The sequence below is a fragment of the Typopeltis vanoorti genome, chromosome 18 (genome assembly GCF_054136105.1).
Source record: "Typopeltis vanoorti isolate ZY-2024b chromosome 18, IOZ_Tvanoo_1.0, whole genome shotgun sequence".
NCBI classification, from domain to species: Eukaryota; Metazoa; Arthropoda; class Arachnida; order Uropygi; family Thelyphonidae; genus Typopeltis; species Typopeltis vanoorti.
Window position 1 is genome coordinate 39,185,693 of NC_143566.1, and position 21,438 is coordinate 39,207,130.

Sequence of the window (21,438 nt, forward strand, 5' to 3'; positions counted from 1 at the left end):
CTAAACCTGAATCCACTGGTCTCTCTCTCTCTCTCTCTCTGTATGTGCAGGGTAATTAAAATGTATGACAAATGCTTGGATTTGCAGGTTATTACCAGTGCTATTTCTGGAAAACAGATCCTTTCATCATAAACATTGATCTGACATTGCTGGTGTAGTTGACCAATGGGTAGCATATCTGATGGGAAATGAAATTTGCTGCCTGGTGCGAGAACACTGCCTTGCTTATTGGAGGCCTGAAGTGGCTTGAAAATGTTCCATGTTTGGTTTCTAGCCTATGTAAAATATAATGAAAAAAAAAAAATTAATAAAAAATTTAAAAGAAATCCTTTGTCACCCACAGTATGAAAATACTATAGGTTTATAGAAACTTTTTGTGAGTGGGAGCCACATGTATATATACAAAAACAATTGACAACATAGTATACTAACTTCCAATATCAATTCGCTGTACTATATTGAAATAACCATAGGACAAACAGAATCTAAGTCTTCAGTTTTCTCAGACAAGTATGGACAACTACATGTTGTGATGCTAGGAATTCAGAAATTCAATAATTTAAAAATAAAAATTGTATACAAGAGTAGATTACACTGCTATCCACTAATTTGTTTAAAAAAATACTGCAAGAATACTTTGCTAGTGTTACAACAAACTTATCAACAAAAGAAATTTTAAAATACAGAACAAGAGAGATTAAAGATAAAATATTGAAATTTAGGGGGAGGGAACAAGCTGATATTGCTTTGAAGATTTAGTGGCTTATCACAACACAAATAGCTAAAAGGTGCAAAACACTTTATTACTAATATTTTACCATTAACATTAAGGTTAGGGCAAGTACGATCTGAATGTATTGTCACACAGGAATGAGTGATAGTGTGTTCTAATACCTTGGCTGCATCCTTTAGGTTCTGTCACATCTTGCCAGGTTTGTTAGAGGATCAATCTCCAATCACTGCGACATGAGATTCTCATTTATTTGCTCTCTCTTACACACACACAATCACATCCTCACCCAATGCAAAAATATAACACTCTTAAAACACACACACTCTCTCACTCACACACACACACACACAAAATTGCTGATGGAAAGATGGAAGAAAACATCAGAACCCAGAAGCTATTAAAGTATGCTGAAAGTAGCAGTGAAACACTTGCCTGACAATGGCTGAATTAACTTACACAAAATTTGAGATTGTAGTCTTCAGTCCAACAGGTAAGGATATTTCTAACTCCAAAAGAGTACTCATTATGATTTCAGTGCTAATGTTTTTCAGTCTTATTTCCATTATATACTTGTTTGTAATGACTTGTGTGTCCAATAAGTATCTTAACATCCTAGTTAGAATTCATTGAAATATGAGCAAATTAAAAAAAAAATTCACAGTTCAGACTGTCCTAATACGATGTTGTAAGGCAGGGGGTTCCCAACCTTTTTGTTTCCTAGAGCACATTCTAAAATACCGGTAGGGCAATGGGCACCATCCATTTTTTCGAGCAAATTTTTTTAATTCTTTTGTTAAATGAATACATACAAAGTTTACATTACAATCAAATGTTTTATTACTTAAAAGTTTACATTATATAAAATTTTAAATATATATATATGTAAGTTAGTGTGTGATTTTTGCCATTGCATTTCATTGGCCAGTGCTTCATAATTAGGAGAATATGATTATATTCCAGTTTTTAAACAGTCATCAAGATTCTCATCAGTGAGTCGTGATCTGTATTTTGATTTTATGATATTCATGGTTGAAAACAATGATTTGCAAAAGTATGTGGAACCGAAAAATGATTTTATCTTGTACGCTGCTCTTTTTAAGAATGGAAACTTTTTTCTATCCACTAGATTCCAGAAGTTTTCATCTGTTATATGGAATTTTAGAGTAATGTCATTCTGAAGATCCAAAATGTTTAGCTCCAGTTCTTCAGCATTTACTTGAATAAGCTTTGCAATGCATGCAGCTATTTCCATTATATTTATCTTTTCCTTGCAACTCCAAATTTAAAGAATTCAATTTTTCCATGATGTCTGTGAGAAAACATAAATCCAACAGCCAGCAAAAGTCATTTACTTCATCAAAATTTTCATTTTTGACCTGAAGATATTTTTTTATTTCTTTAATTAAGCTTAAAAATCTTGTAAGGACTTTACCTTTACTGAGCCAACGTACTTCAGTATGCAGGATGAGATCAGGTTCTTTATCTTCAATGTCTTGCAATAGAGCCTTGAAAAGTTGGTGCTGCTCGAATGGAGTTGATTATTTTTGTAACAACTTTCATAACACGTCCAAAGGGCAGTATTTTACTGCACAAAGCTTCCTGGTGGATAATTTGTTAGGACATTGGTAGGACATAAAGTTTAGAAATGAATGATCTTTCTTGCAGAGTGCAATAAATCCATTGATATTGCCAACCATTGCTGGTGCCCCATCAGTAGTTATCGCAGACAGCTTGTGCAAAGGCATATCTGTCGACTTGGCATATATTCTGAATGTATTATAAACATATTCACCCGTTGTTCGTCCTACGAAAAACACCTACAAGGAAATGATAGGCATAGAACAAGCTGGTTTCCGAGGAAACTATTCAACAATAGACCAAATTTTCACATTGCACCAACTAGCAGAGCTCAGCTGGGAAGACCATAAAGAACTATATTGTTGTTTTGTGGACTTTAAACAAGCTTTCGATAACATCAACAGAGAAATCCTTCTTAAAATTCTACTAGAAAAAGCAATAGACAAATATATAATACAGTTTCTAATAAAATATTACTCTAAGACAAATGCAATAATTAAAAAGGACACACTCACAACAGAACCCATAGAGATTCAAAAAGGAGTAATGCAAGGATGCCCATTATCTCCATGCCTATTCAACATATATCTAGAAGAAGTTGTAAAGAAAGCAATAGACAATGAGCCTGGAATCAATGTCAATGGTTTAAACATAAATAATATCAAATATACAGATGATCTCGTCCTTCTTGCAAGAACCCCTAATGAACTACAAAAGCTGATCAACAAGCTAAACGAAACCTGTAAAACATATGACATGACAATAAATATACAAAAGACAAAAGTGATGAAAATAGGGAGGAACAAAACTACCATCTCAGCCACCCTAAACGGAGAACAAATAGAACAAGTAGACAAGTTCATATACCTTGGATCAAAACTAACAGAAACAATAGATGAACTCAAAACAATCAAACACAGAATAGCGATAGGATGGACCACCATGGGAAAATTACAGAAAATCTGGAAAACAAACAAGATATCTAAACAAGCCAAAATCAAATTATATGAAGCAATAATTATACCAACAGTCATCTATGGAGCAGAAGCATGGATAGTTAAAAAAAGAGAGGAGAAAAAACTGCTGGCATTTGAAATGAAATGCTTAAGAAAAATAAATAGAACAAGTTGGATAGAAAAGAAAACAAACATCACAGTCAGACAAGAACTATTGTATAAAAAGACAATAATAGAAAAAATTAGAAAACAACAACTGAGTTGGTTTGGACACACTGTACGCATGGATGCAGACAGACTTCCTAACGTCCTAATCAATACTTTTCCAACTAAAAAAAGAAGACCTGGAAAACCAAGAATTACCTGGCTGAAATTAATAAAGAACATCTCAGGATGCAGAACATATAAGGAAATTTTTCAAACAGCAAGGAATAGAGAAGACTGGAAAATCCTGCTCAAGAGAAGACTCAACCCGTCTTAAACGGAAGAGAAGAAGAAGTTGTTCGTCCTTTCATGGGTAATATTTTCAGTAGATCTTCTTTTACAGTGAAGTTACTAAATACCATTCTCACCATAACTGCTAACTGTGCTGTGTCTGATACATCTGTTGACTTGTGAAATTGTAAAGAGAACCAGTTACATATTTCCAAGTCACCTTTTAACTGAGTTTTTATGTCCATTGAAATTACATGTATTCTTCTTGTGACGGTGTTATTTGACAATTGTAAATCTTGTACTGCTGACATAATCTCATGTTTATTAGTAAATCCCTCAAATAAACAATCCGCACCAGTCAAAAATGCTTCTTTTAACAACTCGCCATCGTGGAACGGTTTTTTCTTCTATGCGAGCATGTTAGAAATTTTTAAAGAAACAATGGTGGCATTTTTAGATGTTACCACACGTGTAGTGAAAACTGACTGTTGGACAGACAGGTTCGATTTTAGTTGATTTATTTTTTTCGTTCTTATTTCAGATTTAAGTGGATAATTCGTATTAAAAGTGGCATGCATTGTTTGGAAGTGACGTTCAACATCATGTTTTGGAATTGCAACTACTGTTGCACAAACAAACACAATTATCTTTAAAATTAACGAAACAATATGTTTCCTCCCAGTCAGTGTTAAAATTATAGGTTCGTTATCTTTTACTTGATTCACTCATTTCAGGATTAAAAATCCAGATATTTCAAAAATTTAAGCACAAGACACCGTTAAAATTATGCACATATAACTAGCAACAGATAATGAACAACTTCGAATGCGCGTCTACTTTACATTGTATGCATTTAATACTCGTCATGTGTCATTAATGCATTCGTCATATAGCATGCCATGAATTGTTGCGTGATGTGCACGTGATTATTTCGAACTATACGGCACACAGTTGAACAGCAGCAGGCACACACAAATTGGTCGACGGGCGCCACATGGTGCCCGCGGGCATAGGGTTGGGAACGCCTGTTGTAAGGTAATAATATTCAATAATTAACGTGAATGATTCATATGAAAAGCACAGGAATTTTAATTTATAAGGAACAATGAAAATATTCAAGTTATTTACATAAGAAAAATTTATAAGCAAATTATCACATATATTAATCATACCTTTTTCTTTTTTAAACGTGATTCCTCCTCAACCCCTGATTTTTCATGCAATCTTTGTCCTTCTTCATGCTCACTTAATTCAGACTGTTTATCTGGGTAATCTTGCAACATCTGATATAATGAATGGTCACTTTGCTGTTTCTGTTGTCGTTGTTCTTCTAAGATTTGTTGCTGTTTTCTTGCTTGAAGATTAAGAGCTAATGCATCTATACGACTTCCACCACTAGAAAGCCATTTTCCTTTTCCCCGGCCACGCCCCCTATTTTTAGGGGTGCTATTTACAGATGAATTACTGCTTTTCTGATTTGTATGCTGATTATTTCTACTAAGGTGATTTGAATGATATGGAGGAAGACCAAATGGAACAGATGTTGAACTTAAATCCATGGGAGAGGAAGGTGATCCAGTTGGTTCTGAAACAGATTCAGTAATACTAGGTGGGAATGTTAAATTTGATGATGTGCTCATTTTTACCCGTAGATCTAACGTTCCCAAAGTGGTTAAGCGAGGAGTAGCAGAATTCTGATGAGCTGGAGGTGGACCACTAGATGATGAAGTTGAAACAGAAGTTAGTGAAGATGATGTTGCTGTTGTTGTTGCTGCTGTTGTAGCAAGAGATGATGTAAGCAATGACTGCTTTTCATCATTCTCTTCCCATGGTTTAGTTCTTAATAGAGAAGATGGTGCAGCTGTTGTTGTTGGAGTTAAAAACTGCTGTACTTGTTGAAGCTGTTGCTGTTGCATGTTATGAGATAGAAGAGCTCGAAGTTTAGCTGAAAAAAAAAAAAACCACATAAATTGAAAAATTTACCCAGATTCAAATTGTGTGTGTGTGTGTGTGTGTGTGTGTGTGTGTGTGTGTGTGTGTGTGTGTGTGTGTGTGTGTGTGTGTGTGTGTGTGTGTGTGAGAGAGAGAGAGAGAGAAGTTTCCTTCTCTACAATAATAACTAGCTATATGCCTACTTTAGAACTTCAATGATTTCTTATCATAAATACACGAATGAAAAAAAAAAAAAAAATTTCTAGGAAGTGGGGGAGTTAACATCACCACAACAAATTAGTGACATGTAGTATGAACAAACAGTTGTGTAGTGTTGCAAATAATGCAAATAAAAATATTGCAAAGAATAATATTCTATGAGTATTGTGGGAACCAAAGTGTCATGCAATAAGAATGGTTGGTTGATCAGATTATGGTTTGTCAATGACTGTAAGGGGCATACTGCACCATTATGATGGTTACAAAGGTACACAAGATAATAAAAAGTAAATAACACATTATGTAAAAGAATTTAAAAAAAAAAAAAACGTTTTTAATATAATTTAAATTAATCTGTACACAATAATCCAGGTGTGGTCTTATCAAAGCCTTATAAAGAGGCAAAATGACTTCCTTATCCTTACATGTCAAGGTTCACTTCAACATTGCAATTATCCTCTGAGTTGTATTTGCAACGTTTGCTATGTGACCTTTGAACTTTTAGTTCCTATCCACCAATACGCCAAGATCCCTTTGCCTCCTCAGTTTCTTGTAGCATAACCCAGCTACAATATAATATTCCACTGGAACTCTAATCATGCCAAAGTGCACAACTTTACACTTACTAACATTAAACTGACAGCTATTTCTAAAAATAATCTTTCTGAAACTAAGATTATTTTTATGGCTACTGAGAGATTATTTTTTAGAGTCAGCCATGGCTATGAAGAATTCTCCTAACCTGAACAAATATGGTTGCATTAATTTGTCAAAAATTTGGAAAACTTGTATCTTAAGATCGACTCCTATGTAGCTGTAATACTTCTTTTCTTTTTTTTTACAACATTAGAGGGTGCCAAATTAGGATTTTAGATCTCTTGTCTACTACAATTTGAATTGTTTCACTTGCTCATTGTCGCATATATACTATAACATGCTGCATAACATGTCGCATATAAACTATAACATGTTCTGAAGATGATGATTTGAAATTCAGTGATATATATATATATGTATGTATGTCAGTTAATAAACATCTTTTTTATATAAAATAGTTCATTAGGTGTTGTTAATACTGTTAAAATAAGTTATGAGTCATCAAAGCCTTATAAAGAGGCAAAATGACCTCCTTATCCTTACATGTCAAGGTTCACTGCAACATTGCAATTATCCTCTGAGTTGTATTTGCAACTTTTGCTATGTGACCTTTGAACTTTTAGTTCCTATCCACCAATATGCCAAGATCCCTTGCCTCCTCAGTTTCTTGTAGCATAACCAAGCTGCAATATAATATTCCACTGGAACTCGAATCATGCCAAAGTGCACAACTTTCTGGATTTCTGTTCATGAAAGATGCATAAGTATATATTTAAAACTTACAATGAGTAAAATCCTTTCATACTATAAATTTGCCTTCTAAATACAGAAGAGTCTGTAAGCAGACTAAGTAGATTAGTAAAATACATACATATATCTTCAAGGCCAACTCTTCCTAATTGGCTTGTGGGGGCAACAGCTGCAAGAGGAACTTCCAATGGTCACGATCCTCTGACACCAAGCTCAGGTGTTCTGGTGGGATTCCCAAATGTGTCCACCCAAGGTTTTGGATATAATCTATCCAGCGAGTCCTTGGCCTTCCACCCTCTGGCCTGGCAAAGAGGGCCTGCTGAGGGAGCCTCTCTTGTGGCATTCTGACCAGGTGCCTGTACCAGCATAACTGTGATCTCTCAACACAGAGAAGCAGCGGTTGAGTATTGAGGGTTTCCCGAATTGCAGAGCTTCTGACTCTGTCGAGTTTTGTCAGCCCCGCAACCCCTCGAAGGAACCTCATTTCAGTCGCATGGATTCGTGTCCGCATTCTTTCGGTCATTACCCAACTCTCATGACCATAGGCGAGGATGGGGACATAGACTGTATTGAAGACAGCCAGCTTTGCCTTCTGGCAACTCCCGCTTCAATACTACCGAACGGCCAAGCTCCCACAATATTGAGCTCGCTAAGCCAATTCGAGTATCTAGCTCTACATCCCATTTTCCATCATTCGTGAATATAGACCCAAGGTATTTAAACTTCTCCACCTGTCTCACTGGGACTCCACTTACATTTAGATTGCACTGGGATGGTTGTCCACAAATGTTTCAGTTTTGGCCACACTGATCTTCATTCTGGCATCTGCACAAACAGCTACAAACCTATCCAGGGTCCGCTGGAGGTCATCTGTGGAAGAGCTAAGCAGAACTAGGTCATCTGCAAAAAGCAGACGTCCAATGCTACATTTTCCAATTCTGACACACTCACTGCCTCGGCTGTGATTAGTAAAATAAAATACAAAAATAAATAGTTCTTTTTAGTGATATTTGTGTCACATGGTTTCTTTAATTCATTCGATAACACAAGGAAAGGAGTGAATAATATTTATTCAAAGGCCATAATTTTGATCTGAAAATTACAGGCTATTATCAGTAACAAACAGTAGTTTAAAGATAATGCAAACAATGAACTGATTTGAAACAGTGAGCAGTGTGATGTCTGAAGTGACATTATTAGTTATTAATTAATTATGCCTCAGTTAAGCCTTTGCATTGTTTCATGTATAACATCATGTAGCTCTCAATATTTCAAATCAATCCATTGTTTGCATTCTACTTTGTATTAAATTATCATTTGAATAAATATTATTCACTCCAGTTTTTGTGTTATTGGATGAATTGAAGAAACAAAAATAAACAAGCAGCAAAATTTATCTAGCTTAGTTAAACAGCATTAGCTTCCTTGATTAGACAGTTTTTTTTTTTTAAAAGATGAATACAAGTCAATTTTCCCCCCATGTTATATCAGTTTAGCATATTTCTTCATTCCTCCTCCCATCCCTTAGCTGGTACCTGGATGGGACTGGCCCTTTAACCAGTACACTGCTGTGGATACTGCTGGACTATTTGTCCATTGGTTTCTTGCCTGTTTTGCAGCCCCTTGGCAGAGCGCCAACTGTAGTTCCCTACAGGCAGTGTATTACGTATGTTAATTGAATGTTCTAATGGCCAGTTTGCCTATTCTGAGGAATGAAAAAGCTCTCTACCTCCATATGAGACAGGCTAACTCACCTTCAGTTCAAAAGCACTGATTAAGGTTCTTTGCATCCTAGATGGGATTGAAACCCATGTTCTTTCCAAACAAAGGGCATCGTCAAAACTGACTGAGGTACGGAGGCTCTTCTTCATATATATACAGTGAAAGCCAATAAAAACAGTTGGTTTTAGTAATGAAATTCACTATTCTGATGCATGTAGCGCAGATATGCATTGTGAGAAAATGCTAGTTTAGAAGTTGACTGATGTCAGTTTATGGTGCGTCATCTGAAAAACATAATCGGAAAGCTGATATCAAATGGACTAGCCATTTTATATTTTAAGAGAATGCATATATAAATGAATAAATCTTTACAAATAAGAGCTAAAACAGAGTCCTCAATTCAGGAGCATTTAATTTATATTCATTAGTGTGTATATTAATGCATTCACACTGGGCAGTGACTGCAAGCATGGACACTGTCTGCAGGAACCAGCTTTAACATATGTCGCTGACATTGGGTACTCATATTTTCACAAAATTTATACAGCACGTTAGCTGCAACTTTTTTCTGTAAAATTTTATTTATAAAATTAGCATTTGTGAACCATCTAAATTATATCAAAAATCTCAAAGGCAATTTTGCTTTACATAAATTTATTGCTTTCTGCGTGTGCAGAAAGCAATAAATTTAATTATTTTCTGCAACTGAAAATCTGAAAGAGGATGTTGGGACAAATGTGTTTAGTTCAATACTATGTTTGGTATTACAATAAACCTCTTTTGCCTGCATGCTTGTAGAATAATTATGCATAAAGGAAAAGTTGTTTTTCATTATGAAGTCTTATTCCATTTGTCTCTAATTACACTAATTTTCACTAAATATAGTACATAGGTTGTAAAATGTCTCTGCACTGTATTTAGCGATACAATAAACCTACTTGTTTGTCTGTTCTTGCTTCTGCAGTAAAGTGTCTGTTGAGGACAGAATGTTTTTCATGCTAAAGGAACATTTTCCTCCCAGTCTTCATAAAGAACAGATGTAGTAAGTAAAAATTCATCTATCCTGAATAAAAATGAATTCTTTAAGTATTATTATAAAATGATAATGACTGTGATAATGAAAAAGACTGTGCCTGCTGATCTCCAACAAAATACTCGACCATGCAAGATATCTATTACTGATAAGGCAGAAGAGAGATTTCTTTCCACTCTTCATAAAGAACAGATGTAGTAAGTAAAAATTCATCTATTCTGAATAAAAATGAATTCTTTTAAGTATTATTATAAAATGTGGACTGTACCTGCTGATCAACAAAATACTAGACTATGCAAAATATCTATTACTGATAAGGCAGAAGAGCTGTTGAGAAAAAGTAAAGGGAAAAAAAGTTATGCAATGAATGTAGGGTTCACAAGGTGAATAATTCTGATTATGATCAGAAATTATTTATGCATAAATCACTATGTAAAAAGCATATACTGATCATCAATGAATACATAAAATTCTTAGAAAAACCAAGTAAAATATATATGAATCAGAAATAAATACACATTACAAGTGCAACAAATTGTGCAAGATGATTTGCTGCTCCATTAACCTACACTTATTCAGGCCATGCCTAGATGAATCACATGATCAACATATTAGTTCATTGGATTAGCCTCTCTCCTATTGTTATTTACCTTGATATCAAATGTATACAGCCTCTGTTTATTATTAGTATTTATTTACAGTTCAAAAACAAATCTCTTTCCATTGCTTCATAAGTTTTTTTTTGGTAATGATGCCCAGAGTTTATGCTATTTGCTCCATCCTGCAACTTATAGGACATGTACATATAATATGACCAATATAAATTATTAATAATTCATTTGTTAGTAATGAAAGTATTTCTATTTAGCTTGTTCTTTCTCTCCCTTATATCTGTTATTCTTATGTTAATGATGGTTCACATATTTACACCTTTTAGTAATTCAAATATACCAACCAAATATATTGTTCTCCTTAATTTTTGTTTTTAGTTAATTATTAGTTATTACTGTAATATATATTAATGCAAAACACATTCGTTTCCCCTCCATGCAGCTTTAGTTACAATTGTAGAACCATCATGATGTGGCGCATCCAGTGGTTCACAAACATGAAACTGCAGTGGGAAGTGATATTTCTCTTGCCATGCCAAAAGGTTAAAGGTAGTGATGAGGGTGTTTCAATCACTCTGATGCAAATGTGTTAGGGTAACTGATGATAAAGCTGATTCATGACCCCCAGCACTGCCATACCAATTCCTTTCAAGAACATTTCATGATGGTAAGCAGTACCACTTTCATGTCAGATCACGTGTCATCTTGAATCAGATGAAAGACTAAAATGACTCTCATCAGTAAAGAGTACATTATCCTATTGGTTTCTTGTCCAATTTTTAAGGATACAACACCACTAAAAACATGTTCTACAATGAGTTATAGATAAAGGGATGCAGACTACAGGCCTTCAGGCACATAGACCTACTTGTCACAGTTTGTCGAGATATCCACACACTTGTACTTGAATGGAGCCGACTCACAAGCTGACCTGCCGTGCAATTATGTTTTGCTGTTATAACAAAAAAAATTTCTCTTTATGCTCTGTGGTAGAGTGAGGGCACCCTCATCAAACATCTGGAACACATTACATTAGTTTGAAATTCTGCCAAGAGCTTGGATACATTATGCAAGATTTCAAACTCTCTGGCAATATCAGTAATTCTACAGCCTTCTTCAAGCTTTCCAATAATTCTTCCTCAAGTGAAATCTAGATGATGTTGTTGAGACATTATAAGACATCCAACTTCTTTCCTTCACGAAAAGAGCTTCCTTCAAACATATATCACTTAGCACAGCCTTATATCCTGTTGAGTGCTACCACGTGACCCCTTTGAGTGCGAAATTGAAAATCTGAATGTGTACTAGTTGTCCACTTGAAATCATCAGTTATATAAATTGCCACAAGCTGATTCATCTGAATGTGTTGTAATCTTCGAAAATAGTGTTTGTCCTTAGGTTTTGGACACCAGTGTGTGTGTGTGTACCCACCCACACACACACGTAATTTCTTTTGATGTCAAGAGGAATTTTCAGCAGCACACAATGTACTTTTATTAGTTCACAGCAAAATCTCCTTGTGATAGACTACAGAGGGGATAATTGAGCACAATTTTTAATAGAAAACAACATTACACATGAAAACATACCTCTTTCAGCTTCAATTTCGAATCTTCTTCTACGTCGTCGTCTTCTGTGTAATTTCAACCCTTCACCCTGCAAACATAAAATACAAAGATAAAATTCTTCCATATAGAAGATAAATAAATAAATTAGATTTAAAATGAATTTAATAACTGATCTGTCTATTGGTCAAATGTTAAAATATCACAATTTTTCTAACCCCTAAGGGAATTTTAAAGGAAGTTTTGATTTATATAAGTGGAATACATCCAACTACCTCTTAGCTGTTCATTATTCAACTCATACTCGAAAGTGTCCTCTGCAATCAATGACAATGAGGATGATGATGATGATGATAAAGCTATTAGCAGATAAAGGTGGTAAAATTATTATTATTATTATTATTAAGAGAGACCTCCAGGGAGTCAGGGACTCATCGAGGGAGGTCACATACTATATGCACCAGCTATCTTACTAATTCTTGAATTCATTTACACTGCTTGTACTCGCAACATCCAATGGCAATCCATTCCAATCACGTACCACCTATAAGAGAAAAATCTAGCCCCAATCCCCTTCTTAGTAGCATTCATTCTCAGCTTCCAAGGATGTCCTCTTGCTTTTCCCCAACCTCCATAAATTAAAAAATTCCATGAATTGAAATCCTGTATGACCCGTTCAGAAGTTTGTAAGTTTCAATTATATCACCTCTCTTTCTCCTGTTTGCACACAAGGTCCAAGTGAGGTCTTATCAAGGCCTTGTAAAGAGGCAAAATGACATCCTCATCTTTACATGTGAACGTTTGCTTCAGCATTGCAATTATCCTTTGAGTTGTATTTGAAATCTTTGCTACATGGCCCCTGAACTTCAACTTCCTATCTACTAACGCTCCCAGATCCCTAGCCTCATAATTTTCTTCAAGCATAATCCCTCCAATATAATATGACAGTGGATAACTAATCACACCAAAGTGAATGACTTTACATTTACTGACATTGAACCGACATCCATTTTCCCATGCCCACAATTCCAGCCTATTCAAATCATTCTGCAACTACTGCATATCAGCAGCATTCCTGATTACCCTACCTATATTTGCATCATCAGCAAATAGCTGTATGTCACTTGTCAAATCCTTCCCATTATCATTAATGTATAGATTGAATAACAGAGGACCAAGCACTGATCCTTGTAGTACATTACTGGTTACTTCACTTTTTGCAAACTCACATCCCCTATATACCACTTTTTGATATCTGTCAGTCAGCCATCCTCTTATCCATGCTAATATTCTATAATTCAAACCCATATTCTCGAATTTATGCAACAGTCTACCATGCTGTATTCTGTCAAAAGCCTGAGCAAAATCCAAAAGTATTATGGTGTATCCATTCCTCTTGTATAGTAACAATGTTACCATTGTTACAGAATGTGAGCAAGTTGCTAAAACATGACCTTCCCTTAGTAAACCCATGTTGCTCATTGCAAAGTAAGAGTTGCACACTGCATTCACTGTCAACCCATTTTTGAATGTGAGCCTTAACGAATTTTTCCAAAATCTTCACCACCACTCCTGAGATACTAATTGGTTGATAGCTGGATACCTCTGTCCTGGAAAATGTTCTGAAAGTTATTGAAAAAGCTTATAAAAAGAGGAAAGAGTATTGTTTGAAAGATGACGTGAAAACTTCACATGAAAAATTTTATGTCAAAATGTTATCTTTATCATCTCTGATAAAGCTTTTCAGTTAAAGTTAAGTTTGATGATCTCATAGAGAGGTGGCCAGATTATCCTAGAATTATGGTTATAAAATCTATGGATAGTTCGAAGGTTGTGTCAGATGCAGTGTTCTTGCACTTCTTTCATCAGTGGTTCTAAAAGCCTTTGAACTATCTTTAGAATTATAGAAGCATGGTTTTAACCACGATTCTATAATTCTGTTACCTCCATACAACACCCCTAACTCCTCCTAAACTGAAAAGCTCTGATAAAGGTTCGCTACATTATGGATGGGATTCAAACTTATGTCTTTCTAACCAAAGGCACATAAACTGACTGAGCTACAGATGCTCTGAAATGCTAGAACAGCACTAAAAAATATTCAAGATGAATGCAATCAGCAGTAGACATCAATGCATAAAGTAGAAAACCCTCCAAAAACCTTAACTGTGGAAAAGCAGATGGACCAGATGATATTAACTAGGAATGTTCAGACACGGATGTATAAAGTTTTACAGTGTCTGCACTGCATGTAATTCAGAAGGACCTGGTTGGGAGTGAAATTGCAGATGACTGGAGAATAGTACTATAAAAGAGAAATAAAACAGAATGTGAGAATTACAGAGGAATTTCCCTACTGAGTATTCCTGGAGATTTATGCAAGCATACTTGAGAAAAGGATTAGAAACATTGAAGAGAATTCTTAAGAAGGGCATGCTGAGTTCAGATCAAATTAAAGTTGTCAGGATTAGATTTTTTTTCTTTAAGGCAAATAGTTTAGAAATCATAGGAATATAATGAGGATCTGCATTTAAGTTTTGTAGATCTAGAAGAGACATATGATAAGGTGCCAAGAGAAAAGCTGCTCAAAATGCTACTATTATATGGTGCATATATGGAATACTATATTGAGCAATATAGAGTCTATCACCAAGTTTTGCAAGTCAGTAAGTAGAAATAAAGGAGGTAAAGGTATGTGTGTGTGATGAGGGAGAACATTAATCTCCACTGTTATTCATCATATACAGCAATCCCTCGATTAATGCACCCCCCGCATCATTTTTTCGATACCCAAATTCGATTAGTGCAACTATATACATCTTAAAAATAAATGTTACAGATTTAAAAAATTTTCGATCTATACATTTTTAATGGCTAACTATTTATAAAAATCACTCACCAGGATGAAATAATTTAGTTACCAATTTGAAACATTTTACAAAATTATTTTTTAATGGCATACTACACTATTTCCATGTACACTGTTCCAAATTTACCGCAAAAATTTATGTTGTCTGCTTTACATAGCATTTTGTTGATCATATCTCGTGCAATTGTTTTCCTTACTTTTTTATTTTAAATTATTTTCCTAACCTTTAATCATGAGTAAAAGAATTAGTGAGCAAAAAATAGAAGTGTGAAAATGATTCTAAAAGTAATCTGATTAGAAGAAAAACTTGAAATAATAAAGAAAAATGAACAAGGCGAGTCCAGAGCAAAGATAGGACAAGAACACAAAGATGGGTGAATCAACTGCTGAATACAAAGAGAAAGGTAATGCTGCTTCAAGTTTATCCTGCATGCACTCGAAATCAAAGTATTATAATGATTGAATTAGAGAGACTTCTTTTTACATGGATCGAAGATTGTAACCAAAAACGGATCCCACTAAACACTGGCCTTATTAAATCAAAAGCATTGTCTCTTTGTAACCTGGAAAGAAAGGGCTATCAATAATGGAAAAGAAGAATTCCACATTAGTGCTGGGTGATTTGAGCGTTTCAAAAAGAGAAATAGCCTACATAATGTTCTAATCACAGGCAAAGCTACAAGTGCAGATAAGGAGATATCCAGAAATTTTGAAGAAAATTGTGTAAGTGGACTAGTGTGATCAACAAATATTTAATGTCGATGAAACCGGCCATTTTTTGGAAGCGAATGCCTTCCAAGATTATTCTAGCCAAATCAGAGAAATCTCAGCCTGGTTATAAATCGCAAGGTAGAATGAAATTACTGCTAGCAATATGTGAGCCATTTGGAAGCACATGTGCAAATGATTTTAGAGGCTTTTCAAATGAATCTAAGTTAATTAAATCTCATTCTGAGAAGTTGAGTGATTCCAACCTGCTAAATTTAGATGCACAGCAGGAAGATCCTGAAGAATATGAAGAAAATTTAATCACTGACAAGCCAAAGAGGTTTCACAGAAACAATTTGAAAATAGTTTTCGTACAATTGAAGTTTTTAAGCAGCAATGCTTAGTGGACTACCAAACAGACTACCAAACTACGTTAGCTCAATTCTTTGTTAAGAAGCAGAATAATAAATTTATATTCTGAATATGTTTTATTATCTTTCAGCTTCATAGTTTTCCTTTAACTAGGCCCTGAGACATACCCTAATTCTTTTATAAAAAAATTAAGAGTCAAAATAGAAATATGAGGAACGAACTACACATTTTCCCATAGGTTATTATATTCGATTAGTGCGTTTTCAATTAATGCTCCAGTTTTAAAGAACGCATTAGGTGCATTAATCGAGGGATTGTTGTATATGAATCGCATTATAAAAGAAAGTATGGTAAGACCTAATATGAAAAGTGAAAATTGGAGATGTTAATTTCAGGTCTTTACTATACGCAGATAATGTTACACTCCTAAATAAATCCAATACAAGCCTGCAGGATTCTCTAACTAAAATGAATAACTGTTGTAATAAATTTGATATGAAAATCAGCAATAAAAAGACCGACTATAAACATAGGCAGGAAAACTGAAAACATCACCTGCATCCTGAAGGAATAAAGCATTTCGGCTGTTTAGGTACAATTTTCATTGAAGAATACTGGGAAATGAAATATGGAAATAGACAACAGAATAAATTGATAAGGAATAAGAGAGAAATTAGTCAAAAAACTACACTAGCAATATACTAGACAGTATTCAAGGAAATATGAACTTCTGAATTTGAGAGCTGGTGGAGATCCCAGATATGAAAGTTCTCAGAAAAATTACTTAAGTGCAGAGATAGTATCAATTTCAGAATATAAGATCTGACAATAGTGGAGCCCTGACATATAACATTAATTTGAAGGAAAACTGTTGAGAAGTTAGTAATGATGTAAACTTTTCATGTAGTATCATCATAATATCCTGTACACCCACAAAGGATACATATCAGGAATTTGACAATGTTTATATTCAATTTCTTCTACTGTATCTTGCAGCTATATGTAATTTTAAAATTTAGGAGTACAACAAATATGTGAAATAAAATATATTTTATATACATTATATATATATTTCTTCAACTCTTTCACTAGTGTAGTTGGGGGAGTTAATCTTGAAATAATTGGTAAGACTGCAATAAAGGAGATTGGAATGACTGATTTTCTGTTGCTAGGTAATGGTAAAGTTGGTAAATTTGCAAATAATGAATATCAGTATGACTAATTTTTGATTTTTTTTTGTTATAAAATAAGGGTGAGATGTGGAAATAATTCTTTAAACTACAAATGACAGATAATGATTAACTGTTGGCCTTTTGCAACACTAGATAGCAAGGTGATATTAAGATCACTGCTAAAACTCTAGAGAACAATATCACTGTGTATATTATTGTATATTAGGTCAGATGTCATGTAATTCAATGTAAAACGCTGGTGAAAATTTTTCAGCAGGAAGGATATGATGCATTCTTTTCCATTTACAACTAAATTAAAGAATAAGAACTTCATTGTTCATGCTGGATATCCATGTGCTTTTTCCCTCATAGGATGGAAATGAAGAATTTAATTACTCTAAATACCGAGTAGTAGCTAAATAATCAGAAGAGAACTCCCATGCAATAAAATTTGGAATTGTCAGGATATTGGTAGACTAAAACAATGTAAACCTTAACCTGTCTGTTTGAAAGTCTAAAATTTTTATAGAATAAAGTCATATTTTTGAGGTGCTTATATTTTGTCATTGTTTTTGTGATATTATAAAGGTATTAACAATCTATGCAGCATACCTGTTCTATTTTTAAACCTTCATAATGTCACTAAGGCAATGAAAACTTAAGCACAAAGTATAAGGACAAGAACTGTGTTACATGAAGATTGTGCTCTGATATTATATCATTTTAGAAGTGATTTTACCCAATCTTTTGTCCCAAACGAAAGTACAGTAATAATAAGGAACTGAAGAATGCTATACCAACCATAAGATCCTGAGCATTTAAAAAGAAGTGTTTCTGCATTTTAATATCGGCCATAAAGCCTAGCAGACCATGTGCAGCATGAAGCAAAGATGGCAACAAACTGATCAATGAAAAAGGCTTTGAGTCTCACCACTGCAGACAGATACCTTGAAGCTTTAAAATGCCAAAGCTGCAAACAAGATATTTTGGAGGAGACAAACAGTTTACAATGTGATATTTGGTGGACTCATGCCAATTGTGTTAAAATCAACTAATCAGTGCTTAAACTTCTAAGTAATCTCAGTTAGCCATTTTGTTGTCATCTATGTCTCTGCACTGTTACCTCCTAAACCTTGGAATGCGCATTGACAGCCTTGAACAATGTCTTGGCAAAACCTTCTCCTGGAAAATCAACACAATTGAAAAAACTGGAAGCAATTCATGACCAGAGTCTTGATTCTAACCACTGCCAATGTCATCAAACTTCTCGACTTTATTGCCTTGTCAGCTCAAGACTAGTGTTGCCAAATGAAAATGACTAAAAACAGCTAAATCTTAAAAAAAAAAAAAGAGAGCTAGAAAGGAGTTAAAAATAAAAATTTGAAGCAAAAAATTTAAAAGTAGTAGCTGATACTTTTAAGTTACTTACTTTATTCAAGTTGAAGTGATACTTGCATATAAATGACTAAATACATCTTCCATGTGGTCTTCTGCACTTAATTTACCCACATTTTCAGTTAGATTTTCAGCTTTATTATATGTGGCCATTGTTCCCATATTACTCAGTGTTGATGCTGGTAAATGATAGTCCGTACAGCACTTGTTGTTATGCCTGAGGCCATACTTGATTGACAAAATAGCTGTCAGCATTGACAATTCTATCTTGTTTCTTAATTTAGTTTTAACTACATCCATGGAACTAAAAATTCGTTCAATTTCCGCATTAGAATTTGGCAGTATTAATAAATTTATTGCACTAAGCAATTTCTTTAAATGGATTCATTCCAGATGCATCTTTATATTCTCGTACTTCAGTCCAGAATAGCTCGGTGTTTTCTATATTTGTCCATTTATTTAAGTGGATAGTATTGTACTGGTACTCAGCAGCAGCAACATCTTTTTCTGTTTTCATCATTATTTCTAAGATGGGAGTAGCAGGTTCTTTTATATGACTGAAATGTTTCAGGGTATTGTCAACTGAAAAAGAAGACATCATTCTTAAAATAATCAAGTTTTCAGACAACCTTTTCTTAAGCTGTTTAAGAGACCAAGAAGAAACTGTTTTCCTCTACGTCTAAGATTTCGGTCATCATTTTGCATTATTTTCTTTTGTATCATCAACTCTGAAATTTTTCTTTCAAATCTGTAACCAAGATTTGGATTGGGATCCAAATAGTCATCAATCTAACTCTAGAGGGTCGACTGTGGATGATGGTAGCACTAACATATTAGCAATAGAGCGAATCAAACGAGAAAGGTCTTCAAATAATCTCATCTTATCTGCACTGTTAGATTCGAAAATTTTGTTAACTTGCTGAACTTGAACAGAATGCAAAAATAAGAGGTACAGAAGATTCCTTTCATCTTTGTACATCTCCCACAAAATTTGAGCTTTGTAACATTTCTCAGTCACACTCACGACTTTGAAGTGAGTTTTAATTCCAACCATTGGCTGAGAATTCTGTCTACTGCAAGTTCAATAGAGAGCCACCTTTGCACAATTGCTAACAATTTTCAGAGGTGCATCATTTTCATTGATAGTTTGATAGATTCTAATTCTAATTTGAAAATTCTAATTCTCTCCCAAGAAAATTAGAATTTTCTTGGGAGAGATTCTGCACAAGTGTGAGACGTTGCCAGTTGTAATGAATAGTATACACATCTAATTAAAATTAAGGAGGGAATATATGCCTTCACTTGTATATAAATGCCATTATTGACACCAACCATAACACTGGTGTTGTCTGTACCAATTGCAATGAAATTTTTAATGTCCAGTTTCTTGGTCAAGAGCTCTTTTTTCAGTGCAACCACAAAACCACTAGCACCACACTTTTCTAGAACCACCATGCTCAGAAATGTATGCATAATTTTGCTGAATTTCTTGCTATAATAAATGATGGCCATTCCTAAAATCTTATTCACTGTGATAACATTCGATTCATCTATTAGCAAGCTGAAATTTTCATCTCCAATGTCCGCAATTAGATCTTCTTCAAAATGCTCACTTAGAATATTCTTTACAATTGCAGAGCACTTAGTTCGGTGCATTTGTACCTTTGACATAATTTGACCGTCTGGGATGATACTTTTGCAAAGATCTACTAGATGATCGTAACTGTTGAATGATGAGTGACAACAAAGAAATAATATTAACTTACCTTCAAAGTTCGTGGTCTCAGACTTTTTCACAAGCATATTTGTAATAGGAACAGCTTTATATGGAACTGCAGCAAGATGTTTCTTAGTTTCGCTATGCTTTACAAGCTGACAATATTTAGCAGCTATATCACATCTGCAAAACTTACAGTGGCCTTTTGTAGTGTCACCAGGAACTTCACACAACCAATTACTAAACATCCCATTTGCAACCACTCCCTCCTAAATTTTTGCTTGTAAGCTTTATTTTTCATTTTGCTCATTTTTGAAGAAGGGTATACAACTCTTTACTGCAACGAATTACGATCAGTCTTTGTAAACTTCCCACTCGCTATCGTAACTACCAACCAGAACACTGTGCAAAGACTAACTTGTAGAGGTGCTATCAACTTTAAGGCGACAAAATGGCAGACTGTTGGGCCACGTGACTGACTGGCGTCATCATGCATTTGAAACGTGTACAATGCTTGCCCCAAACGTACAATACAATTCCTTATCAAATGCGAACATCTGGAAAACTTTTAAAACAATTTCTTTAACAGTAAGTTATAAAAACAACTAAAAAGAGCTGAAACATTCTGAAGGAGCTAGATTTGGAGCTAGGTGCCAGATTAAAATTTTTGGAGCTAGGGAAGAAAAAAAAAAAAAAGCTAAATTGGCAACACTATTCAAGACACGACTGACACAGAAAACAAGAATTATAATGCCTTCGTTGTGAATTACCATTCTGAAACAATGCAATGATAAGGGACATTTGCAGGCTCATTGAACAGTGCAACTTTGATCCCAAAATATAGTCAGGTGTTGCCGCTTCTGGCCCACGATTACAGGGAGATATGAAATGAACTTCCTGTGCATAATAAAAGTGACTGCAATACACTGATGAGTAGATTCATATCAGCTATGAACAACAAGTCAGAAGGCACCAGCCTCTTATCATATGTATGAGCATGGCCAGATCTGAACTAAGCTCAGCATGAATAAAGGTGGCATTTATGAAAAGAACTCGAAGAGAAAAGTCAAAGTG

At 34.5% G+C, this 21,438-nt stretch overlaps 1 protein-coding gene across 1 annotated transcript in view; it reads right to left on the reverse strand.

Annotated features, from left to right (window-relative positions):
• kis (chromodomain helicase DNA binding protein kismet) overlaps positions 1 to 21,438 on the reverse strand; it is a 945,984-nt gene that overhangs the window by 153,418 nt on the left and 771,128 nt on the right. Inside the window, exons 42-43 of the mRNA XM_090408660.1 lie at positions 12,156 to 12,222; positions 4,875 to 5,647 (exon numbers count right to left, since the gene is read on the reverse strand). Of these exons, the coding sequence (XP_090264786.1) occupies positions 4,875 to 5,647; positions 12,156 to 12,222 (840 nt within the window). The remainder of the gene's footprint in view (positions 1 to 4,874; positions 5,648 to 12,155; positions 12,223 to 21,438) is intronic.